General features: G+C 42.0%; 1 protein-coding gene across 1 annotated transcript in view; it reads right to left on the minus strand.

Moving 5' to 3' along the window:
• Window positions 1-9017: 9017 nt before the first annotated feature.
• The window catches only part of LOC121554136 (pyruvate carboxylase, mitochondrial-like), a 72906-nt gene continuing 58774 nt past the window's right edge, over window positions 9018-23149 (minus strand). Inside the window, exons 15-18 of the mRNA XM_045206541.1 lie at window positions 14587-14733; window positions 14096-14197; window positions 10392-10532; window positions 9018-10066 (exon numbers count right to left, since the gene is read on the minus strand). Of these exons, the coding sequence (XP_045062476.1) occupies window positions 9809-10066; window positions 10392-10532; window positions 14096-14197; window positions 14587-14733 (648 nt within the window). The 3' untranslated portion in view covers window positions 9018-9808. The remainder of the gene's footprint in view (window positions 10067-10391; window positions 10533-14095; window positions 14198-14586; window positions 14734-23149) is intronic.

Consider the following 23149-nt stretch of genomic DNA (forward strand, 5'->3'; position numbering starts at 1 on the left):
GAATCCCACACACAGTAAAACACACCCACTCTCCAAAAAAGAAATAAAACCACATGCTTATTTATGAATTAAATACTTTCATCAGCACAATCATAAATATTAATAAATTAAATTAAATTAATTTAATTGAATAGAAACACTGTATTGGAAATATTAACATTAAAACTATATTTTTTAAATTATGTATGAAAATTACCATGGAAAAATGACAGGTTTATAATTTGTATCAGAGGTTTTTTGGGGTGAAATTAAAAAAGATATATTTTAAGGACATTTTTTATTACTTTAAAACTCATAACAGACAGTCTGCTATATTAACATTATATTATTATTATTAGCATTATATATTATATTAGCTATTAGCTAGATATATCTGCTATATTAGGGACGAGTTAATGACCCGAGCTGAACTGAAACTAAACAAGTTTAAAATCTAACTTTATATAGCTAAATCATGGAATGAATAGAAATTCTCCAAAACACAAACCACGAGCCTGTTCTGGTCCACATACACTACTCTCTAGATAAGTATGATCTGGTCCACTACTCTCTAGATAAGTCAGTTCTGGTCCACTACTATCTAGATAAGTCTGTTCCGGTCCATTTTCACTACTCTCTAGATAAGTCTGTTCTTGTCCACTACCCTCTGGATAAGTCTGTTCTGGTCCAATACTCTCTAGATAAGTCTGTTCCGGTCCATTACTCTCTAGATAACTCTGTTCTGGTCCAGTATTCTCTAGATAAGTCTGTTCTGGTCCACTACTCTCTAGATAAGTCTGTTCTGGTCCAATACTCTCTAGATAAGTCTGTTCTGGTCTATATATACTACTCTCTAGATAAGTCTGTTCTGGTCCACTACTCTCTAGATAAGTCTGTTCTGGTCCAGTATTCTCTAGATAAGTCTGTTCTGGTCCACTACTCTCTAGATAAATCTGTTCTTGTCCACTACTCTCTAGATAAGTCTGTTCTGGTCTATATACACTACTCTCTAGATAACTCAGTTCCGGTCCACTACACTCTAGATAAGTCTGTTCTGGTCCAATACTCTCTAGATAAGTCTGTTCTGGTCTATATATACTACTCTCTAGATAAGTCTGTTCTGGTCCACTATTCTCTAGATAAGTCTGTTCTGGTCCACTATTCTCTAGATAAGTCTGTTCTGGTCCACTACTCTCTAGATAAGTCTGTTCTGGTCTATATACACTACTCTCTAGATAACTCAGTTCCAGTCCACTACTCTCTAGATAACCTTGTTCTGGTCCACTATTCTCTAGATAAGTCTGTTCTGGTCTATATACACTACTCTCTAGATAAGTCTGTTCTGGTCCACTACTCTCTAGATAAGTCTGTTCTGGTCCACTATTCTCTAGATAAGTCTGTTCTGGTCCACTACTCTCCAGATAAGTCTGTTATGGTCCACTATTCTCTAGATAAGTCTCTTCTGGTCCACCACTCTCTAGATAAATCTGTTCTGGTCCACTACTCTCTGTTGAGTCTGTTCTGGTCCACTCCTCTCTAGATAAGTCTGTTCTGGTCCACATACACTACTATATAAATAAGTCTGTTCTGTTCCGCTACTCTCTAGCTAAGTCTGATCTTGTCCACTACTCTCTAGGTCAGTCTGTTCTAGGCAATGTACACTACTCTCTAGATAAGTCTGTTCTGGTAAACTACTCTCTAGATACGTCTGTTCTGGTCCATATAAACTACTCCCTAGATAAGTTTTTTTCTGTTCAACTACTCTCTAGATTACTCGGTTCTGGTCCACTACTCTCGAGATAAGTCTGTTCTGGTCCATATACACTACTCTCTAGATAAGTCTGTTCTGGTCCACTACTCTCTAGATAAGTCTGTTCTGGTCAACTACTCTCTAGATAAGTCTGTTCTGGTCCACTACTCTCTAGATAAGTCTGTTCTGGTCAACTACTCTCTAGATAAGTCTGTTCTGGTCAACTACTCTCTAGATAAGTCTGTTCAGGTCAACTACTCTCTAGATTTACATTTACATTTACGTCATTTAGCAGACGCTCTTATCCAGAGCGACTTACAAATAGGTGCATTCACCTTATAGCCAGTGGGATAACCACTTTACAAATCTTTTTATTTATTTTTATTTTTTGTGTGTGAATCTGTTCTGGTCAAATACTCTCTAGATAAGTCTGTTCAGGTCAACTACTCTCTAGATAAGTCTGTTCTGTTAAACTACTCTCTAGATTACTCTGTTCTGGTCCACTACTCTCTAGATAACTATGTTCTGGTCCACTACTCTCTAGATAAGTCTGTTCCGGTCCATTACTCTCTAGATAACTCTGTTCTGGACCAGTATTCTGTAGACAAGTCAGTTCTGGTCCACTACTCTCTAGATAAGTCTGTTCTGGTCCAATACTCTCTAGATAAGTCTGTTCTGGTCTATATATACTACTCTATAGATAAGTCTGTTCTGGTCCACTACTCTCTAGATAAGTCTGTTCTGGTCCAGTATTCTCTAGATAAGTCTGTTCTGGTCCACTACTCTCTAGATAAATCTGTTCTTGTCCACTACTCTCTAGATAAGTCTGTTCTGGTCAATATACACTACTCTCTAGATAACTCAGTTCCGGTCCACTACACTCTAGATAAGTCTGTTCTGGTCCAATACTCTCTAGATAAGTCTGTTCTGGTCTATATATACTACTCTCTAGATAAGTCTGTTCTGGTCCACTACTCTCTAGATAAGTCTGTTCTGGTCCACTATTCTCTAGATAAGTCTGTTCTGGTCCACTACTCTCTAGATAAGTCTGTTCTGGTCTATATACACTACTCTCTAGATAAGTCTGTTCTGGTCCACTACTCTCTAGATAAGTCTGTTCTGGTCCACTATTCTCTAGATAAGTCTGTTCTGGTCCACTACTCTCCAGATAAGTCTGTTCTGGTCTATATACACTACTCTCTAGATAACTCAGTTCCGGTCCACTACTCTCTAGATAACCTTGTTCTGGTCCACTATTCTCTAGATAAGTCTGTTCTGGTCTATATACACTACTCTCTAGATAAGTCTGTTCTGGTCCACTACTCTCTAGATAAGTCTGTTCTGGTCCACTATTCTCTAGATAATCTGTTCTGGTCCACTACTATCTAGATAAGTCTGTTCCGGTCCATTTTCACTACTCTCTAGATAAGTCTGTTCTTGTCCACTACCCTCTGGATAAGTCTGTTCTGGTCCAATACTCTCTAGATAAGTCTGTTCTGGTCCACTACTCTCTAGATAAGTCTGTTCAGGTCAACTACTCTCTAGATAAGTCTGTTATGTTAAACTACTCTCTAGATTACTCTGTTCTGGTCCACTTCTCTCTAGATAACTCTGTTCTGGTCCACTACTCTCTAGATAAGTCTGTTCCGGTCCATTACTCTCTAGATAACTCTGTTCTGGTCCAGTATTCTCTAGATAAGTCTGTTCTGGTCCACTACTCTCTATATAAGTCTGTTCTGGTCCAATACTCTCTAGATAAGTCTGTTCTGGTCTATATATACTACTCTCTAGATAAGTCTGTTCTGGTCCACTACTCTCTAGATAAGTCTGTTCTGGTCCAGTATTCTCTAGATAAGTCTGTTCTGGTCCAATACTCTCTAGATAAATCTGTTCTTGTCCACTACTCTCTAGATAAGTCTGTTCAGGTCTATATACACTATTCTCTAGATAACTCAGTTCCGGTCCACTACACTCTAGATAAGTCTGTTCTGGTCCAATACTCTCTAGATAAGTCTGTTCTGGTCTATATATACTACTCTCTAGATAAGTCTGTTCTGGTCCACTACTCTCTAGATAAGGCTGTTCTGGTCCACTATTCTCTAGATAAGTCTGTTCTGGTCCACTACTCTCTAGATAAGTCTGTTCTGGTCTATATACACTACTCTCTAGATAACTCAGTTCCGGTCCACTACTCTCTAGATAACCTTGTTCTGGTCCACTATTCTCTAGATAAGTCTGTTCTGGTCTATATACACTACTCTCTAGATAAGTCTGTTCTGGTCCACTACTCTCTAGATAAGTCTGTTCTGGTCCACTATTCTCTAGATAAGTCTGTTCTGGTCCACTACTCTCCAGATAAGTCTGTTATGGTCCACTATTCTCTAGATAAGTCTCTTCTGGTCCACCACTCTCTAGATAAATCTGTTCTGGTCCACTACTCTCTGTTGAGTCTGTTCTGGTCCACTCCTCTCTAGATAAGTCTGTTCTGGTCCACATACACTACTATATAAATAAGTATGTTCTGTTCCGCTACTCTCTAGCTAAGTCTGATCTTGTCCACTACTCTCTAGGTCAGTCTGTTCTAGGCAATGTACACTACTCTCTAGCTAAGTCTGATCTTGTCCACTACTCTCTAGATAAGTCTGTTCTGGTAAACTACTCTCTAGATACGTCTGTTCTGGTCCATATAAACTACTCCCTAGATAAGTTTTTTTCTGTTCAACTACTCTCTAGATTACTCGGTTCTGGTCCACTACTCTCGAGATAAGTCTGTTCTGGTCCATATACACTACTCTCTAGATAAGTCTGTTCTGGTCCACTACTCTCTAGATAAGTCTGTTCTGGTCAACTACTCTCTAGATAAGTCTGTTCTGGTCCACTACTCTCTAGATAAGTCTGTTCTGGTCAACTACTCTCTAGATAAGTCTGTTCTGGTCAACTACTCTCTAGATAAGTCTGTTCAGGTCAACTACTCTCTAGATTTACATTTACATTTACGTCATTTAGCAGACGCTCTTATCCAGATCGACTTACAAATAGGTGCATTCACCTTATAGCCAGTGGGATAACCACTTTACAAATCTTTTTTTTTTTTTTTTTTTTTTTTGTGTGAGTCTGTTCTGGTCCAATACTCTCTAGATAAGTCTGTTCAGGTCAACTACTCTCTAGATAAGTCTGTTCTGTTAAACTACTCTCTAGATTACTCTGTTCTGGTCCACTACTCTCTAGATAAGTCTGTTCAGGTCAACTACTCTCTAGATAAGTCTGTTCTGTTAAACTACTCTCTAGATTACTCTGTTCTGGTCCACTACTCTCTAGATAAGTATGTTCTGGTCCACTATTCTCTAGATAAGTCTGTTCCGGTCCACTACTCTTGAGATAAGTATGTTCTGGTCTATATACACTATTCTCTAGATAAGTCTGTTCTGGTCCACTACTCTCTAGATAAGTATGTTCTGGTCCACTGTTCTCTAGATAAGTCTGTTCCGGTCCACTACTCTCGAGATAAGTCTGTTCTGGTCTATATACACTATTCTTTAGATAAGTCTGTTCCTGTCCACTACTCTCTAGATAACCTTGTTCTGGTCCACTACTCTCTAGATAAGTCTGTTCTGGTCTATATACACTACTCTCTAGATAAGTCTGTTCTGGTCCACTACTCTCTAGATAAGTATGTTCTGGTCCACTATTCTCTAGATATGTCTGTTCAGGTCCACTACTCTCCAGATAAGTCTGTTATGGTCCACTATTCTCTAGATAAGTATCTTCTGGTCCACTACTCTCTAGATAAGTATGTTCTGGTCCACTACTCTCTAATTTACTCTGTTTTGGTCAACTACTCTCTAGATAGATCTGTTCTGGTCCACTACTCTCTAGATAACTCTGTTCTGGTCTATATACACTACTCTCTAGATAACTCAGTTCCGGTCCACTACACTCTAGATAAGTCTGTTCTGGTCCAATACTCTCTAGATAAGTCTGTTCTGGTCTATATATACGACTCTCTAGATAAGTCTGTTCTGGTCCACTACTCTCTAGATAAGTCTGTTCTGGTCCATTACTCTCTAGATAAGTCTGTTCTGGTCCACTACTCTCTAGATAAGGAAACATAAACAGCCATTTGAACAACTCAGACGCTTTCATAACACAAATTCTAGAAGAAATGTAGCACTGACTTCAGCGTACATAGCAGTTTTAAGACAACAAAGCTAGCCGTCCTGTTTGTTGTTAACATAGTGTGTGTGTGTGTGTGTGTGTGTGTCATACCGTGAGCTCATTTACTTCAAAACATCAAAACACACCCTCCCCTCCCTTTCTCCTTCCATCCCTCCCCTGTCTCTCCTCTCTCTACCCACTTTCCTTCTCACTTCCTTACCCTCTTACTTTCCCTTCCTTCATCTCTCTTAAGGGCAGCACTTCTAAGAGGGCTCAGCACTTCGTTCCCTCTCGTTCTGTCTCTCTCCTCTATCATATCCTACCCTTCTTTCTTCTGGCTTTACTTCAAAGACTAACAGTTTTAACTTTTGGTGCTTCACGATGTTTTACAGTGTTGGTTACCATAGATACCACAGACACATGCTGTCTGTGTGTACAAGACAAGGACCAATGGCTCTCTGAGGCACGTGACTAAAAATACATTATCTTCCTTTCATACCTCTCTCTCTCATCCCTCTCTCTCTGTTTAGTCCTCCCCCTCTCTGTATCTGGTCCCTCTCTCTCTCTCTGTCTGGTCCCTTTCTCTCTTTCTGTTTGGTCCCCCCCTCTCTCTGTTTAGTCCTCCCCCTCTCTGTATCTGGTCCCTCTCTCTCTCTCTGTCTGGTCCCTCTCTCTCTGTATCTGGTCCCTCTCTCTCTCTCTGTCTAGTCCCCCTCTCTCTGTATCTGGTCCCTCTCTCTCTCTCTGTCTGGTCCCTCTCTCTCTGTATCTGGTCCCTCTCTCTTTCTGTCTGGTCCCTCTCTCTCTGTATCTGGTCCCCCTCTCTCTCTGTCTGGTCCCTCTCTCTCTGTATCTGGTCCCTCTCTCTCTGTATCTGGTCCCTCTCTCTCTGTATCTGGTCCCTCTCTCTTTCTGTCTGGTCCCCCTCTCTCTTTCTGTCTGGTCCCCCCCTCTCTCTGTCTGGTCCCTCTCTCTCTCTGTCTGGTCCCTCTCTCTCTCTGTCTAGTCCCCCACTCTCTCTGTCTGGTCCCTCTCTCTCTGTCTGGTCCCTCTCTCTCTGTATGGTCCCTCTCTCTCTGTCTGGTCCCTCTCTCTCTGTCTGGTCTCTCTCTTTCTGTCTGGTCCCTCTCTCTCTGTATGGTCCCTCTCTCTCTCTGTATGGTCCCTCTCTTTCTCTCTCTGTCTGGTCCCTCTCTCTCTCTGTCTGGCCCCTTTCTCTCTGTTTGGTCCATCTCTCTCCCTCTCTCTCTCAATTCAATTTCAATTCAATTTAAGGGCTTTATTGGCATGGGAAACGTGTGTTAACATTGCCAAAGCAAGTGAAGTATATAGTAAACAAAAGTGAAATAAACAATAAATATTAACAGTCAACATTACACTCAGAAGTTCCAAAAGAATGAAGACATTTCAAATGTCATATTATGTATATATACAGTGTTGTGACAATGTGCAATGTGTCTCTCTCTGTCTGGTCCCTCTCTCTCTGTCTGGTCCCACTCTCTCTCTCTGTCTGGTCCCACTCTCTCTCTCTGTCTGGTCCCTCTCTCTCTCTGTCTGGTCCCTCTCTCTCTGTCTGGTCCATCTCTCTCTGTCTGGTCCCACTCTCTCTCTCTGTCTGGTCCCTCTCTCTCTGTCTGGTCCCTCTCTCTCTGTCTGGTCCATCTCTCTCTGTCTGGTCCATCTCTCTCTGTCTGGTTCATCTCTCTCTCTGTCTGGTCCATCTCTCTCTGTCTGGTCCATCTCTCTCTCTCTGTCTGGTCCCTCTCTCTCTGTCTGGTCCCTCTCTCTCTGTCTGGTCCATCTCTCTCTCTCTCTCTGTTTGGTCCCCATCTCTCGCTCTGGTCCCCATCTCTCATCTCTCTCTCTGGTCCCCATCTCTCTCTCTCTCTCTCTCTCTCTCTCTCTCTCTCTCTCTCTCTCTCTCTCCCCCCCCCTCTCCCCCCCACCAGTGTACCCATAGGAAGGAACAGGACATTCTGAAAGTTAGCCTGTCAGGAGAGGAGATGTGTGTGTGATGGCACTGGTTCTCTCTCCCAGCACTAAGCTCCTTCTGTGGAACAGCTTTGTGGTTTAATGAGAGAGCCAAGTCTCTCACACACATTCACACACACACACACACATACACACTTTAGGCCTGATTCACAGTGTCTTCTCGCTCAGCTGGAGGAGTCAAATTGAAACCCAGAACCCTGAAAAGATTCAACGTGAGCGCTCCAACGCACACACGACACACACGACACACACGCACACACACACTCCTCAACACTTCACCAAACGTATGCTATAAGAGCAGCCAAAGATCCTACCCAGTTCTAATCACAACTCCATTACAATCCCAAACTCATCCTCACTCAATGAGAACACATTACATTTGGATTAACTTTATTTAAAGTACATTTGGATTAACTCTATTTAAATTAAAGTACAGGATAAAAAAACACCAATCATTAGTCGTTAACACTGTTGAAACTAAAAACAAATCAAAGATCAACATCATCTAAGATAATCATCGTCATTTACATCTCATATATTTATTTCTTATTTATTTTATTCAGTTGTGCTATCGGGTCACTATAAGGCAGTTTGTCTGCTGTTTACAATATAATATATATAATAGAGATAACATTAAAGTAAGATAGATATAATTTATTCATTATATTGATGCATGGATATTACATCCATAATCATGTGCACATTTACCAAGGAAAGAGAGAGGGAGGGAGGCAGGGAGGGAGGCAGGCAGGGAGGGAGGGAGGGAGGCAGGCAGGTAATAATATAATAATAATAATAATAATATAATATAATAATAATAATATGCCATTTAGCAGACGCTTTTATCCAAAGCGACTTACAGTCATGCGTGCATACATTTTTGTGTATGGGTGGTCCCGGGGATCGAACCCACTACCTTGGCGTTACAAGCGCCGTGCTCTACCAGCTGAGCTACAGAGGACCACGGGAGGCAGGGAGGGAGGGAGGGAGGCAGGCAGGCAGGCAGGCAGGTAGGCAGGGAGGGAGGGAGGGAGGGAGGGAGGGAGGGAGGGAGGCAGGCAGGCAGGCAGGCAGGTAGGTAGGCAGGGAGGGAGGGAGGGAGGGAGGGAGGGAGGGAGGGAGGGAGGGAGGGAGGGAGGGAGGGAGGGAGGGAGGCATGGGGTGGAAAGGTAGAGGGAGGGAATCTGTGTTGGGTTTGGCTTGATTGTAAAGTAGTACTCATATAATTCAGACATTTTCATTTTCAAAGTCATCTCATTGAAATAAAACATTTAGTTGTTGCTTGAAAAACATGTTAAACATTTTAAATTAAAGCAATATTCAACTTCTACAGTAGATACAGACTACCTTACTAAGCCACAATGGAAAACGATCAAAACAGTCAAAAACTAAATTAGAAATCTAATCATCTAATTTACATAAACAGAACATAAATGTAAAATGATCATAACAACCTGACTTGATAGCTTCATTCTATTCTAGAATGTGTGAGATGACGACGGTGACATTGCCATGACAACTGTGCCATGACAACTGTCCCACGATGCTTTGCGAGTGTGTGTGTGCATAGCGTCAGGCAGCGGCTAACAAAATGTTACCATTAATATTTCAAAGCCTCTAGAATAGGTTTTCTGCTCCACTAGAGTCAACATTAAAACATTAAAACAAGCTTGCAGCCGGTGACAAACACACACACAGGAGAATGTCAACAGCTAAGTACACGCTAGTCCCCAGAGTCACCACGTTAGTGCTGCTAATTTAAACATCATTAGTAAAGATAATTAATTCACCAACGAATAATTACTCTGCTAAAATAAATTCTCTCTCTCTCTCTCTCTCTCTCTCTCTCTCTCTCTCTCTCTCTCTCTCTCTCTCTCTCTCTCTCTCTCTCTCTCGCTCTCTCTCTCTCTCTCTCTCTCTCTCTCTCTCTCTCTACTCTTCTGCAGTGATCTCCAATATCAAATCATCTCCTTCCAAACAAGTATCAGTGTTCACATGAATCAATGCGACAACCCCAGTCAGTGGAGAGTTGACCACAGTCTCCATCTTCATAGCTGACACAACACAAAGTGGCTGACCCTTCTCCACCTTCTGACCAGGCTCAACTTTGACCTCGATGACCTTTCCAGGCATGGGTGCCCCCACATGACCCCGGACGGACTTCAGAGCCTTAGGATGGAACTTCATCTCCTGTAGAGGGGGCAGGTGGGAGAAAAAATCAATCAATCATCAATCAATCAAGGATCATCGTTGGATCCTGCATTGCTTGCTGTTTGGTTTGGTTTTAGGAGTTTTTTTTTGTATAGCACTTTGTGACATCTGCTGATGTAAAAAAAAGGGCTTTATAAATACATTTGATTGATTGATTGATTGATTGTTGTCTTTGGTCTTCAACTGAAACAGTAAGACCCAAGGTATCAGCAGTGCTCCCTTCCCCTCGAGATCATCACAGTCCAGTCTTACCTTCAATCCATCAATTAATACATTCATAAATCAACCAATAAATCAGACTTACCTTCGAGGCCACATTATCTTTGACCAGGACTGACCGCAGTTGACCGTTGAGCTCAAAGAACACTCCTCTCTGACCGGTCTTATTCAGGTCTCCCACCGCCAGGGCCTTGATGTGTAAAATCTTCCCTCTCTCTATCTCCACCTGGGAGGGAGAGAAAGAGGAGAGGGGGAGAGATGGAGAGATGGGGGAGAGAGAGAGAGAGAGAGAGACAGAGAGAGAGAGAGAGAGAGAGAGAGAGAGAGAGAGAGAGAGAGAGAGAGAGAGAGAGAGAGAGAAAGAGAGAGAGGAGAGAGAGAGAGGGAGAGATGGAGAGAGAGATGGAGAGAGAAAGAGAGAGATGAGAGAGAGAGAGAGAGAGAGAGAGAGAGAGAGAGAGAGAGAGAGAGAGAGCTGCTATTTCAGTCCTCTATATGTCATACTGTTAATACATCTTTACGGTCTTCAGTAGCACTCTGTCCTCTGTGCAGGCATGCATGATTTCAGTGACTATTTCAGTCTATTTTAGTCAGGGGTTTGAACTGGTTCAGGGGATAGAACAGAAAAGCGGAAAATATAATTTTTTCGAGGAACAGAAACAAAACCGGGAACGAAAGTGACCTACACTGTTCCTGAACAGAACCGCTGTTTTAAAAGCATGGGATTCCGGATTATTATGGGATTCCAGATTTCCTCCTTTTTCCCTTCTGATTCCGGGAATATTCCAATCGGAATTTTGGGAAAACCTGAGAATTTGGGGAATATTACAACCATAGTTGCTATACTCTCTCTGTGCCTCAGTGTTGCTATTTCAGTGACTGTTTCTTTATCAGTCTACATTATGTTGCTATTTCAGTGACTGTTTCTATATCAGTTTATATTATGTTGCTATAGGCAACATGGCTGTCATACTGTTCATCTATCTCCTCTATATCTAGATGTATGTTGCTATAGGCAACATGGCTGCCATACTGTGACCACTGTAGCTCAGCTGGTCCTCTGTAGCTCAGCTGGTTGAGCACGGCGCTTGTAACGCCAAGGTAGTGGGTTCGATCCCCGGGACCACCCATACACAAAAAAATATGTATGCACGCATGACTGTAAGTCGCTTTGGATAAAAGCGTCTGCTAAATGGCATATTATTATTATATTATACTGTTCATCTATCTGCTCTATATCTAGATGTATGTTGCTATAAGCAACATGGCTGTCATACTGTTCATCTATCTCCTCTATATCTAGATGTATGTTGCTATAGGCAACAAGGCTGCCATACTGTTAATATATCTCCTCTATATCTAGATGTATGTTGCTATAGGCAACATGGCTGCCATACTGTTCATATATCTCCTCTATATCTAGATGTATGTTGCTATAGGCAACATGGCTGCCATACTGTTCATATATCTCCTCTATATCTAGATGTATGTTGCTATAAGCAACATGGCTGTCATACTGTTAATCTATCTCCTCTATATCTAGATGTATGTTGCTATAGGCAACAAGGCTGCCATACTGTTAATCTTCAGTACCTCTTATTCACTATTCTTGGGATTCATTGTCTATTCTAGTATATATTTTCTTCTCTTTGTGTGTCTATTTGTCTATTTCAAGTGTTTATATTTCTGTCTGTGTCTCTGATGTCATATTCTGGGCTCTGACACGTGTTGCTAGTATGAGTTGATTCCGGTGAGATTAAAATGATTATCATGATTGTCATGACTTCGATCGTCACTATTTTGATCGTCAAGATGAATATACAGCACGCCTGCTGCAGGTCAGCCTAGCGTTTCGGAAAAATGTCCCTGTGGTGTTGAGAAAGATGATTAACGACTCCAAAGATTCACTATTAAAAGGAGATATTTTCTGTTCATGGAGATCCACTCTCAAAAGGAGTTATGTTCTGTTCATGGAGATCCACTCGCAAAAGGAGTTATGTTCTGTTCATGGAGATCCACTCTCAAAAGGAGTTATGTTCTGTTCATGGAGATCCACTCGCAAAAGGAGATATTTTCTGTTCATGGAGATCCACTCGCAAAAGGAGATATTTTGTTCATGGAGATTCACTCTCAAAATGAGTTATTTTATGTTCATGTAGAAAATTATTTAAAATTTCCAGGGAACTTGGTTTCCTAGTAACAAATACAATGGACAAGGTTAGGTTGTCGATAAAGTTTGTTCAATAAAGGTTAAAGAGATTAGAATACGTCCGAAAAACCAAGTGGGCTCACCAAGAAAAAGCACAGTTAATTTGTTGTTCAGTCTGAAAATTGAATAAAATGGGTAACATGGGTAACCGGGATCCCGGGAACACTCTTCACACCCCCCCAAAAAAAAAATTTAAATGACAAGACCCAGGAAATTACAACATTTTCCCCAATGTGACACTAATGCAATTCCACAAAATACACAACACGCACAGCATCAGATTAGCAAAACATGCAATAGCACATTCTCCAAGCAGGTTGTTGAAGCTGTTTGTCTACCGTATTTGCTTCACACAAAGTCGCAAATTAAATTCCAAAGCGCACGAATAATTGACACCGCCGGGACTGCACAAGCGACCCGAATGCAGTTAATAAACCCTACAGGAAACCCCTACATTATAGCCTAGAAAATAACGTGTGACTCTTTCGATTGTTACCAATGTGATAGGCCCGTGCACACAATTCACTACATTCTCCGTCACAGACATGAAGTCGGTTAACAATTCAGAGGCATGAGGGAAAATGATTTGTCCTGAGCCTAGAGCCTAGGCTATTATCCTGTCCAATCCCAATCCCACTGAACCCCCCAAAATCCTGACTCCTGTCTCGCATGAACGTTCCTAACTTTATTCTGTATTCCATAAAAGTTGCGTTATCAAAACACGTTTCTCTCGCCTATGCTTGTCAAAATACAGCTATGACATTTCCCTGGCTTCTCTGCGCCGTCTCGTATTGCTGCCCGTTTGAGAGCTTCGGTAGAGAATGTATGAGAGTAGATACGGATATTTTTTTCAACGAGAGTTGGTTCCCCCCGGTTAAGATACCTTGATATCTAAGCCATTTCCACTCTTCATCTCCCTGTTGTTCATGATCTGATCTGCTATCTGTATAACCATCAACTCGATGTTGCAAAAAATATAGGAGATATCCTGTAATTTGTTGAAGGATGTAATATATCAAGTTTAGCAACTTTGGTCATTTTGACTTTTGTTTGACTGCTGTTACACAAAGAGGCTATAGTCTATTCCCGGTGCTCTCTGTGTCTCCTGAACACGTTCTGTGTTGAGACAGCCTACTGCTGAAATGCGCTGAATTAATTGAGGAACATGATAACGCTCAGAATTTATGAACAGCGTGTTTCACAATTCACAACAATGGCGATTTCAGATAGTTACTCACTAATTATCAGGTTAATTTGCTCTGAAATCTTTACATAGTGGTGTAACCAAGACGACAAGGTGGCTCAGCGCCCCTCTTAATTGGGGAGAACCCCTTGCATAGTGACCATATCTTGGTTTTAATGAAACACTTTAAATGGCCACTTCTGATTTTTGTGGTATTTCCTGGGACTCTCAGGATTTGAATTATTATTATTATTATTATTATTATTATTACATGTTATTATACACTACAATACACCTCAAACTCCTCAGCCAAAGATGCTGAAAAAGAGTAATGTACCAAAGATGCTTAAAAAGAGTAATGTACCAAAGATATTAGATACAAGATATTACCACCAACCTGAAACTCCTCTGCTATCTTGGGCCCGTCCAAGAAAAGTCGTGTGCTGAGGCAGTCGACGGGACCGAAGCTCCCTGTGAACTCCTTGTACTCCTGGAACACCTGAGGGGAGAGAGAGAGAGAGGAGAGAGAGGAGAGAGAGAGAGAGAGAGAGAGAGAGAGAGAGAGAGAGAGAGAGAGAGAGAGAGAGAGAGAGAGAGAGAGAGAGAGAGAGAGAAGAACAGAGAGAGAGAGAGAGAGAAGAACAGAGAGAGAGAGAGCGAGAGAGAGAGAGAAGAACAGAGAGAGAGAGAGAGAGAGAGAGAGAGAGAGAGAGAGAGAGAGAGAGAGAAGGCAGAGGACAGAGAGAAAGAAGAGAGAGAAGGACAGAGAGAGAGAGAGAGAGAAAGACACAGGATAACATGAAGATCTATTCTCACACTAGCATCCGTACCTCATTCAACAAATCAACAGTTTGTGTGTATGTGTGTTTGTTAGAAAATATAAAATACCTTGGGATACATGGCCGCTGACATCACATCCTCCGCTGTGATGTCATCACCGTGCGACGAACGCAGCCCCGCCTCCAGGGCATCGAAGTCCAGGGGGGGAAGGGTGGCGCCGGGACGTCCCTCGATACGGGGAAGGGATTTTAGAACCTGCGATGGGAGGTGGGGGGGACAGCATCGTAAAGACTTCATATTGGTCATTTTACATTGCCAGAATAGAATGTTCATTTCCCTCCTTTATAGACTCCTTCTCATCTTCTCAATCTGCTGCTCTACAGTCTCTAGGATATTATGTCTCTTTTTCTTGGTGGTGTGTTTTCATCTCTGCAACAAAGAAGAAGTATTATAAATTGGCCATGGTTGCTGTGCCAACGGTAATTGACTGACAGTAGGCCCTAAAAAATGTGGTGTGTAAAATAGGAAAAGGAACATTCTATTGTGGCATCTGTGTTCCCAAAGTTCCACTCAAGTGTTCTAAGAACCTCTGCAGTTCCCCTGTGATGATTGGCCAATACATGACCACCCTCGTTGATAATTGGCTAATTCAATACGTGTCACGCACACACACACACTCCTTTATAGTTTTCATACAGGCAAATTACAGGTTCTCTCTCTCTCTCTCTCTCTTGCTCACACACGAACACATGCACATGCACACACACACACAGTAAAGGGAGTCAACTAGGGGTCATATGAAAAGGTGTCCCTCGAGGAGAGTGCTTCTAACCAAAGCCAGTGTGTCACAATAACAGTGTGTTTGTGTGTCACAGTAACAGGAGAATTGGCATTGACATTTACTTCTGGTGGGCTCTCTAAAAGAGAGATAGAGAGAGAGAGAGAGAGAGAGAGAGAGAGAGAGAGAGAGAGAGAGAGAGAGAGAGAGAGAGAGAGAGAGAGAGAGAGAGAGACAGAGAGAGAGAGACAGAGAAAGAGAGACAAAGAGAGAGAGACAAAGAGAGAGAGACACAGAGAGAGAGACACAGAGAGAGAGACACAGAGAGAGAGACAGACAGAGAGAGAGGGAGAGAGAGAGAGAGAGAGAGAGAGAGAGAGAGAGAGAGAGAGAGAGAGAGAGAGAGAGAGAGAGAGAGAGAAAGAAAGAAGATATGATTTTGTATTAGGATCCCCATTAGCCGACAGCTAGTTTTCCTCAAACAATACAACTAAAGAATAACAATGTGTGTGTGTGTGTGTGTGTGTGCGTGCGTGCGTGCGTGCTGTGTGTGTGTGTGTGTGTGTGTGTGGGGAGAGGCGTTGTGCCGTGATGCTTTATTCGTTTTTTTGAAACCGGATGGATCAATCATGGCTGTACATAATACTGTACGCTTTCTTTAATTTGTTCTAGGAAATTAGTATGCCAGGCAATTAGCCAGAAGAGTTAAGCAAATGTGTTTGAAATCGCACATAAAATATGCTAATAGTAGCGTAGCGGGGATACTCACTCAGGCTTCACTGACTGTCCCTCACTGGGAGGTGTGTGTGTGTGTGTGTGTGTGTGTGTGTGTGTGTGTGTGTGTGTGTGTGTGTGTGTGTGTGTGTGTGTGTGTGTGTGTGTGTGTGTGTGTGTGTGTGTGTGTGTGTGTGTGTGTGTGTGTGTGACAGTATTATTGATGGGAACAGTTTGCTTTGATGATAAAGGGGCAATCTGGGATTAGTACAATCCATATTTGGATTTTTAAATTAATGATACAGTTGAAGTCGGAAGTTTACATACACTTAGGTTGGAGTCATTAAAACTCATTTTTCAACCACTCCACACATTTCTTGTTAACAAACTATAGTTTTGGCAAGTCGGTTAGGACATCTACTTGGTGCATGACACAAGTAATTTTTCCAACAATTGTTTACAGACAGATGATTTCACTTGTAATTCACTGCATCACAATTCCAGTGGGTCAGAAGTTTACATACACTAAGTTGACTGTGCCTTTAAACAGCTTGGAAAATTCCAGAAAATGATGTCATGGCTTTAGAAGCTTCTGATAGGCTAATTGACATCATTTGAGTCAATTGGAGGTGTACCTGTGGATGTATTTCAAGGCCTACCTTCAAACTCAGTGCCTCTTTGCTTGAAATCATGGGAAAATAAAAAGAAATTAGCCAAGACCTCAGAAAAGAAATTGTAGACCTCCACAAGTCTGGTTCATCCTTGGAGCATTTTCCAAATGCCTGAAGGTACCAAGTTCATCTGTACAAACAATAGTACGCAAGTATAAACACCATGGGACCATGCAGCCGTCATACCGCTCAGGAAGGAGACGCGTTCTGTCTCCTAGAGATGAACGTACTTTGGTGCGAAAAGTGCAAATCAATTCCAAAAGAACAGCAACAGACCTTGTGAAGATGCTGGAGGAAACAGGTACAAAAGTATCTATATCCACAGTAAAACGAGTCCTATATCGACATAACCTGAAAGGCCGCTCAGCAAGGAAGAAGCCACTGCTCCAAAACCGCCATTAAAAAGCCAGACTACGGTTTGCAACTGCATATGGGGACAAAGATCGTACTTTTTGGAGAAATGTCCTCTGGTCTGATGAAACAAAAATAGAACTGTTTGCCCATAATGACCATCGTTATGTTTGGAGGAAAAAGGGGGTCGCTTGAAACCCGATGAACACCATCCCAACCATGAAGCACGGGGGTGGCAGCATCATGCTGTGGGGGTGCTTTTCTGCAGGAAGGACTGGTGCACTTCACAAAATAGATGGCATCATGAGGAAGGAAAATGATGTCGATATATTGAAGCAACATTTCAAGACATTAGTCAGGAAGTTAAAGCTTGGTCGCAAATGGGTTTTCCAAATGGACAATGACCCCAAGCATATTTCCAAAAAAAGTTGTGCCAAAATGGCTTAAGGACAACAAAGTCAAGGTATTGGAGTGGCCATCACAAAGCCCTGACCTCAATCCTATAGAAAATGTGTGGGCAGAACTGAAAAAGCATGTGCGAGCAAGGAGGCCTACAAACCTGACTCAGTTACACCAGCTCTGTCAGGAGGAATGGGCCAAAATTAACCCAACTTATTGTGGGAAGCTTGTGGAAGGCTACCCAAAACGTTTGATCCAAGTTAAACAATTTAAAGGCAATGCTACCAAATACTAATTGAGTGTATGTAAACTTCTGACCCACTGGGAATGTGATAAAATAAATAAAAGCTGAAATAAATCATTCTTTCTACTATTATTCTGACATTTCACATTCTTAAAATAAAGTGGTGATCCTAACTGACCTAAATCAGGGAATTTTTACTAGGATTAAATGTCAGGAATTGTGAAAAACTGAGTTTAAATGTATTTGGCTAAGGTATAACTACATGATTCCATATGTATTATTTCATAGTTTTGATGTGTTCACTATTATTCTACAATGTAGAAAATAGTACAAATAAAGAAAAACCCTTGAATGAGTAGGTGTTTCCAAACTTTTGACTGGTATTGTATATATATATATTTTTGTATATATATTTTCCTTTATTATTTTCCCCTAACCCTACAACCCCTCCCCTAATTGGAGTAAACTAATGGACAACAACACTTTGGCTTCTACTTCCAGCTTATACATACTATATACATTTTAAGAACACATTATATTTTACAATAGTTATCTTTTGTTTGTTTTTAGGCCCATCCTTCAGCTACCCTCAACTCCTCCCATATTTCTCTGAAGACCATCCAGTATTGATTTCTATTTGCCATATATTTTTCAACTGTTCTGTTTCACAAAAGCTCTGAAGCTATCTATTCTCATAGTTTCCAAAGATTGTAAATTAAAGATAAACATTTTAGCTAAGAGTGTTATTATATTGCTGATTGATTGACTGCCCAGCAGTGCTATCTGCAGGGTTAGCTCCGGGTAAATGTTGCAATTCTTCTGCTATTCCTGAACCTGCGACCAAAAACAAGCTACATATGGACAGTACCAAAACAAATGATCTATTGATTCTGTCTCTTCGCAGCAAATTCTGCAGAGCTGGGATGGCTGTATCCCCCGAAATATATAACATTATATTGGTTACAAGAATTTTGTATAATAATTTAAATTGAAAAACTCTTACGTTTTTGGATCTGGCGTCGTTTTGTGTATCAGTTCACGAACCATGTGCCATGGAATCGGTACATCGAAAATCTTTTACCAACTATTTTGCAATCTGTATGGCACAGCTGTCAATTTTGTGGTCCTAAATTAAACTGGTATTTTGCAGTAGTGCTGTAATTAGTTGGTCTGGACTGTATAAATTGAAATTGCAACCAACTTTCTAGGGCTTGTTTTAAAAATAGTGATATTTTGGAGATTCATTGATTTTTAAAATAACCGAAAGTGAGAGGTTGTAATCTAAATAAAGGGAAAAAGGCCATTCTTGAACATGGGGTGAGACAATCTTACTAATTTGCTAGAGAACCAGTTCGGATTTAAGTACAACTTTTGCATGACTAAAGCCTTTAGTGAGAGGTCTAATGCTTTAGCATTTAATAATTTCTGCCCTCTGAATTCATATTCATTATACAATTACAGGTCGCTAGGTGTTGGCAAGGCCATAAGCGAATAGGTAAACTGGGATAATACTAAAGACTTAATCAGGGTGATTTTTCCACAAATAGACAGGTATTTTCCTTTCCATGGTAGCAAGATCTTATCTATTTTTGCTAACTTTCTATTAAAATGTATTGTGGTGAGATAATTTCTTTATTTCGGATATGAATACCGAGTATGTCCACATCACCGTCAGACCATTTTATTGGTAAACTACACAGTAATGTAAAAGTTGTATTTTTTTTTTATCCAATACGTAATATAGTACACTTATCATCATTTGGTTGTAATCCAGAGACGTTAGAAAATGTATCTAGATCCTCTATGAGGCTGTGGAGGGATCCAAATTGTGGATTTAAAAGAAAACATGAATCATCAATGACACCTTTGTTTTTAAGCCCTGGATCTCTAGCCCCTTGATATTATTGTTGGATCTGATTTTAATAGCTAACATTTTGATTTTTGATACGTATTTAAATAAGGTATTTCTCTTTTTTATTTAAAAATAAATTTGGTAAATATTTATAAAAACCTGTTTTCACTTTGTCATTATGGGGTATTGTGTGTAGATTGATGTAAAAAAAATAATATATATTTTAGAATAAGGCTGTAACGTAACAAAATGTGGAAAAAGTCAAGGGGTCTGAACACTTTTCGAATGCACTGTATGATTTTACAGTAAGAATAATTTAATTGAACTTCGCTGAATAAAATAGAAAGGATATTTTTCCCAGTTCGCTTATTAAGTAGCTATGTTGAGCGTAAAAGTGATCACTTGAAACAGGTCCCATACGCTAGATTTAGAGTTATTTGTCAACTTTATTTGTGAATGATACAAACCTTAGAATGTCTTAGAAATCAAAACACATCTGGGCTGCATGATGATATCTGGGCTGCATGATGATATCTGGGCTGCATGATGATATCTGGGCTGCATGATGATATCTGGGCTGCATGATGATATCTGGGCTGCATGATGATATCTGGGCTGCATGATGATATCTGGGCTGCATGATGATATCTGGGCTGCATGATGATATCTGGGCTGCATGATGATATCTGGGCTGCATGATGATTTCTGGGCTGCATGATGATATCTGGGCTGCATGATGATATCTGGGCTGCATGATGATATCTGGGCTGCATGATGCGACTATTGGCTATTGATGATTTGAGAAAGTCGCTAAAAAAGCTTCCTCTGTTCCTCGCCTCAGGCTGCACACGCTGTTCTCTCATCACGTGATCATAGTTTCACCCATCAGACTATTCTCAATTTAATCTTGTCTTTACTAATATGTAAAATGAGTTTCGATTTAGAATGGCCCATTATCAAATGGGCAGGAACAGGGGCAATAGGAAAAAGACATATCATCCGTATGCAGTCGAATAGTGAATGGAGGCCACTTTCCCGCCGGTTGGTTTTTTTCCAGCCTGCCTGGTTGGTTTGTTCCATCCTGCCTGGTTGGTTTGTTCCATCCTGCCTGGTTTGTTTGTTCCATCCTGCCTGGTTGGTTTGTTCCAGCCTGCCTGGTTGGTTTTTTCCATCCTGTCTGGTTGGTTTGTTCCATCCTGCCTGGTTGGTTTGTTCCATCCTGCCTGGTTGGTTTGTTCCATCCTCCCTGGTTGGTTTGTTCCATCCATCCTGCCTGGTTGGTTTGTTCCATCCATCCTGCCTGGTTGGTTTGTTCCATCCATCCTGCCTGGTTGGTTTGTTCCATCCATCCTGCCTGGTTGGTTTGTTCCATCCTGCCTGGTTGGTTTTTTCCATCCATCCTGCCTGGTTGGTTTGTTCCATCCTGCCTGGTTGGTTTGTTCCATCCATCCTGCCTGGTTGGTTTGTTCCATCCTGCCTGGTTGTTTTTTTTCCATCCATCCTGCCTGGTTGGTTTGTTCCATCCTGTCTGGTTGGTTTGTTCCATCCTGCCTGGTTGGTTTGTTCCATCCTCCCTGGTTGGTTTGTTCCATCTATCCTGCCTGGTTGGTTTGTTCCATCCTCCCTGGTTGGTTTGTTCCATCCATCCTGCCTGGTTGGTTTGTTCCATCCTGCCTGGTTGGTTTGTTCCATCCTGCCTGGTTGGTTTTTTCCATCCATCCTGCCTGGTTGGTTTGTTCCATCCTGCCTGGTTGGTTTGTACCATCCTGCCTGGTTGGTTTGTTCCATCCTGCCTGGTTGGTTTGTACCATCCTGCCTGGTTGGTTTGTTCCATCCTGCCTGGTTGGTTTGTACCATCCTGCCTGGTTGGTTTGTTCCATCCTGCCTGGATGGTTTGTTCCATCCTGCCTGGTTGGTTTGTTCCATCCTGCCTGGTTGGTTTGTTCCATCCTGCCTGGTTGGTTTGTACCATCCTGCATGGTTGGTTTGTTCCATCCTGCCTGGTTGGTTTGTTCCATCCTGCCTGGTTGGTTTGTACCATCCTGCCTGGTTGGTTTGTACCATCCTGCATGGTTGGTTTGTTCCATCCTGCCTGGTTGGTTTGTTCCATCCTCCCTGGTTGGTTTGTTCCATCCATCCTGCCTGGTTGGTTTGTTCCATCCTCCCTGGTTGGTTTGTTCCATCCATCCTGCCTGGTTGGTTTGTTCCATCCTGCCTGGTTGGTTTGTTCCATCCTGCCTGGTTGGTTTTTTCCATCCATCCTGCCTGGTTGCGTTGTTCCACCCTGCCTGGTTGGTTGGTTTGTACCATCCTGCCTGGTTGGTTTGTTCCATCCTGCCTGGTTGGTTTGTTCCATCCTGCCTGGTTGGTTTGTTCCATCCTGCCTGGTTGGTTTGTTCCATCCTGCCTGGTTGGTTTGTTCCATCCTGCCTGGTTGGTTTGTTCCATCCTGCCTGGTTGGTTGGTTTGTTCCATCCTGCCTGGTTGGTTTGTTCCATCCTGCCTGGTTGGTTTGTTCCATCCTGCCTGGTTGGTTGGTTTGTTCCATCCTGCCTGGTTGGTTGGTTTGTTCCATCCTGCCTTGTTGATTTGTTCCATCCTACCTGGTTGGTTTGTACCATCCTGCCTGGTTGATTTGTTCCATCCTGCCTGGTTGGTTTGTTCCGTCCTGCCTGGTTGGTTTGTTCCATCCTGCCTGGTTGGTTTGTTCCATCCTGCCTGGTTGTTTTTTTCCATCCATCCTGCCTGGTTGGTTTGTACCATCCTGCCTGGTTGGTTTGTTCCATCCTGCCTGGTTGGTTTGTTCCGTCCTGCCTGGTTGGTTTGTTCCATCCTGCCTGGTTGGTTTGTACCATCCTGCCTGGTTGGTTTGTTCCATCCTGCCTGGTTGGTTTGTTCCATCCTGCCTGGTTGGTTTGTTCCATCCTGCCTGGTTGGTTTGTTCCGTCCTGCCTGGTTGGTTTGTTCCATCCTGCCTGGTTGGTTTGTTCCATCCTGCCTGGTTGGTTTGTTCCATCCTGCCTGGTTGGTTTGTTCCATCCTGCCTGGTTGGTTTGTTCCATCCTGCCTGGTTGGTTTGTTCCATCCTGCCTGGTTGGTTTGTTCCATCCTGCCTGGTAGGTCACTCTGGTTATTTTAGTCTACTTCCAGCTCTGTTTGAGGAGCATGCAGCCTCTCGCTGCACCATAGTGATATTCCACCCAAACTCTGTATGCCATGGGCTGGCCAACCCTGTTCCTACCCATTGCTTCATTTGGGAAACCAAGTGAAATCTGTTCGGGAACATCAATAGTAACATGTTTTCACAACCAAACATATTTCATTAAAGTGTTGACAGCCCCTCTCTGTGCTCTCCGAGAAAGGAACGAAGGAGAGAGAGAGGAGGAGGAGATGGAAACGCACGGTGGTGAGATATTCTGTAGTTAAAAGGTAATGAGTCAACCTATTAATTAACACTGTAAGCCGCCCTGCACAATCAATGAACCAACAGCATCGCCTAGGGGCTATACGTTCCTCTCCCAGACTCATGCGTAGACATTTTGGAGCGTAGCATAACCAGTCCATCCAATACAGTCCACACTCAAAGGCCAGACCAATGATGTATCAAAGACATCTTAAATCAGTTTTGATGTTATGTTTTTTCTGCCATGAGTAATACGCCT

The sequence above is a fragment of the Coregonus clupeaformis genome, chromosome 3 (genome assembly GCF_020615455.1).
Source record: "Coregonus clupeaformis isolate EN_2021a chromosome 3, ASM2061545v1, whole genome shotgun sequence".
Lineage (NCBI taxonomy): Eukaryota > Metazoa > Chordata > Actinopteri > Salmoniformes > Salmonidae > Coregonus > Coregonus clupeaformis.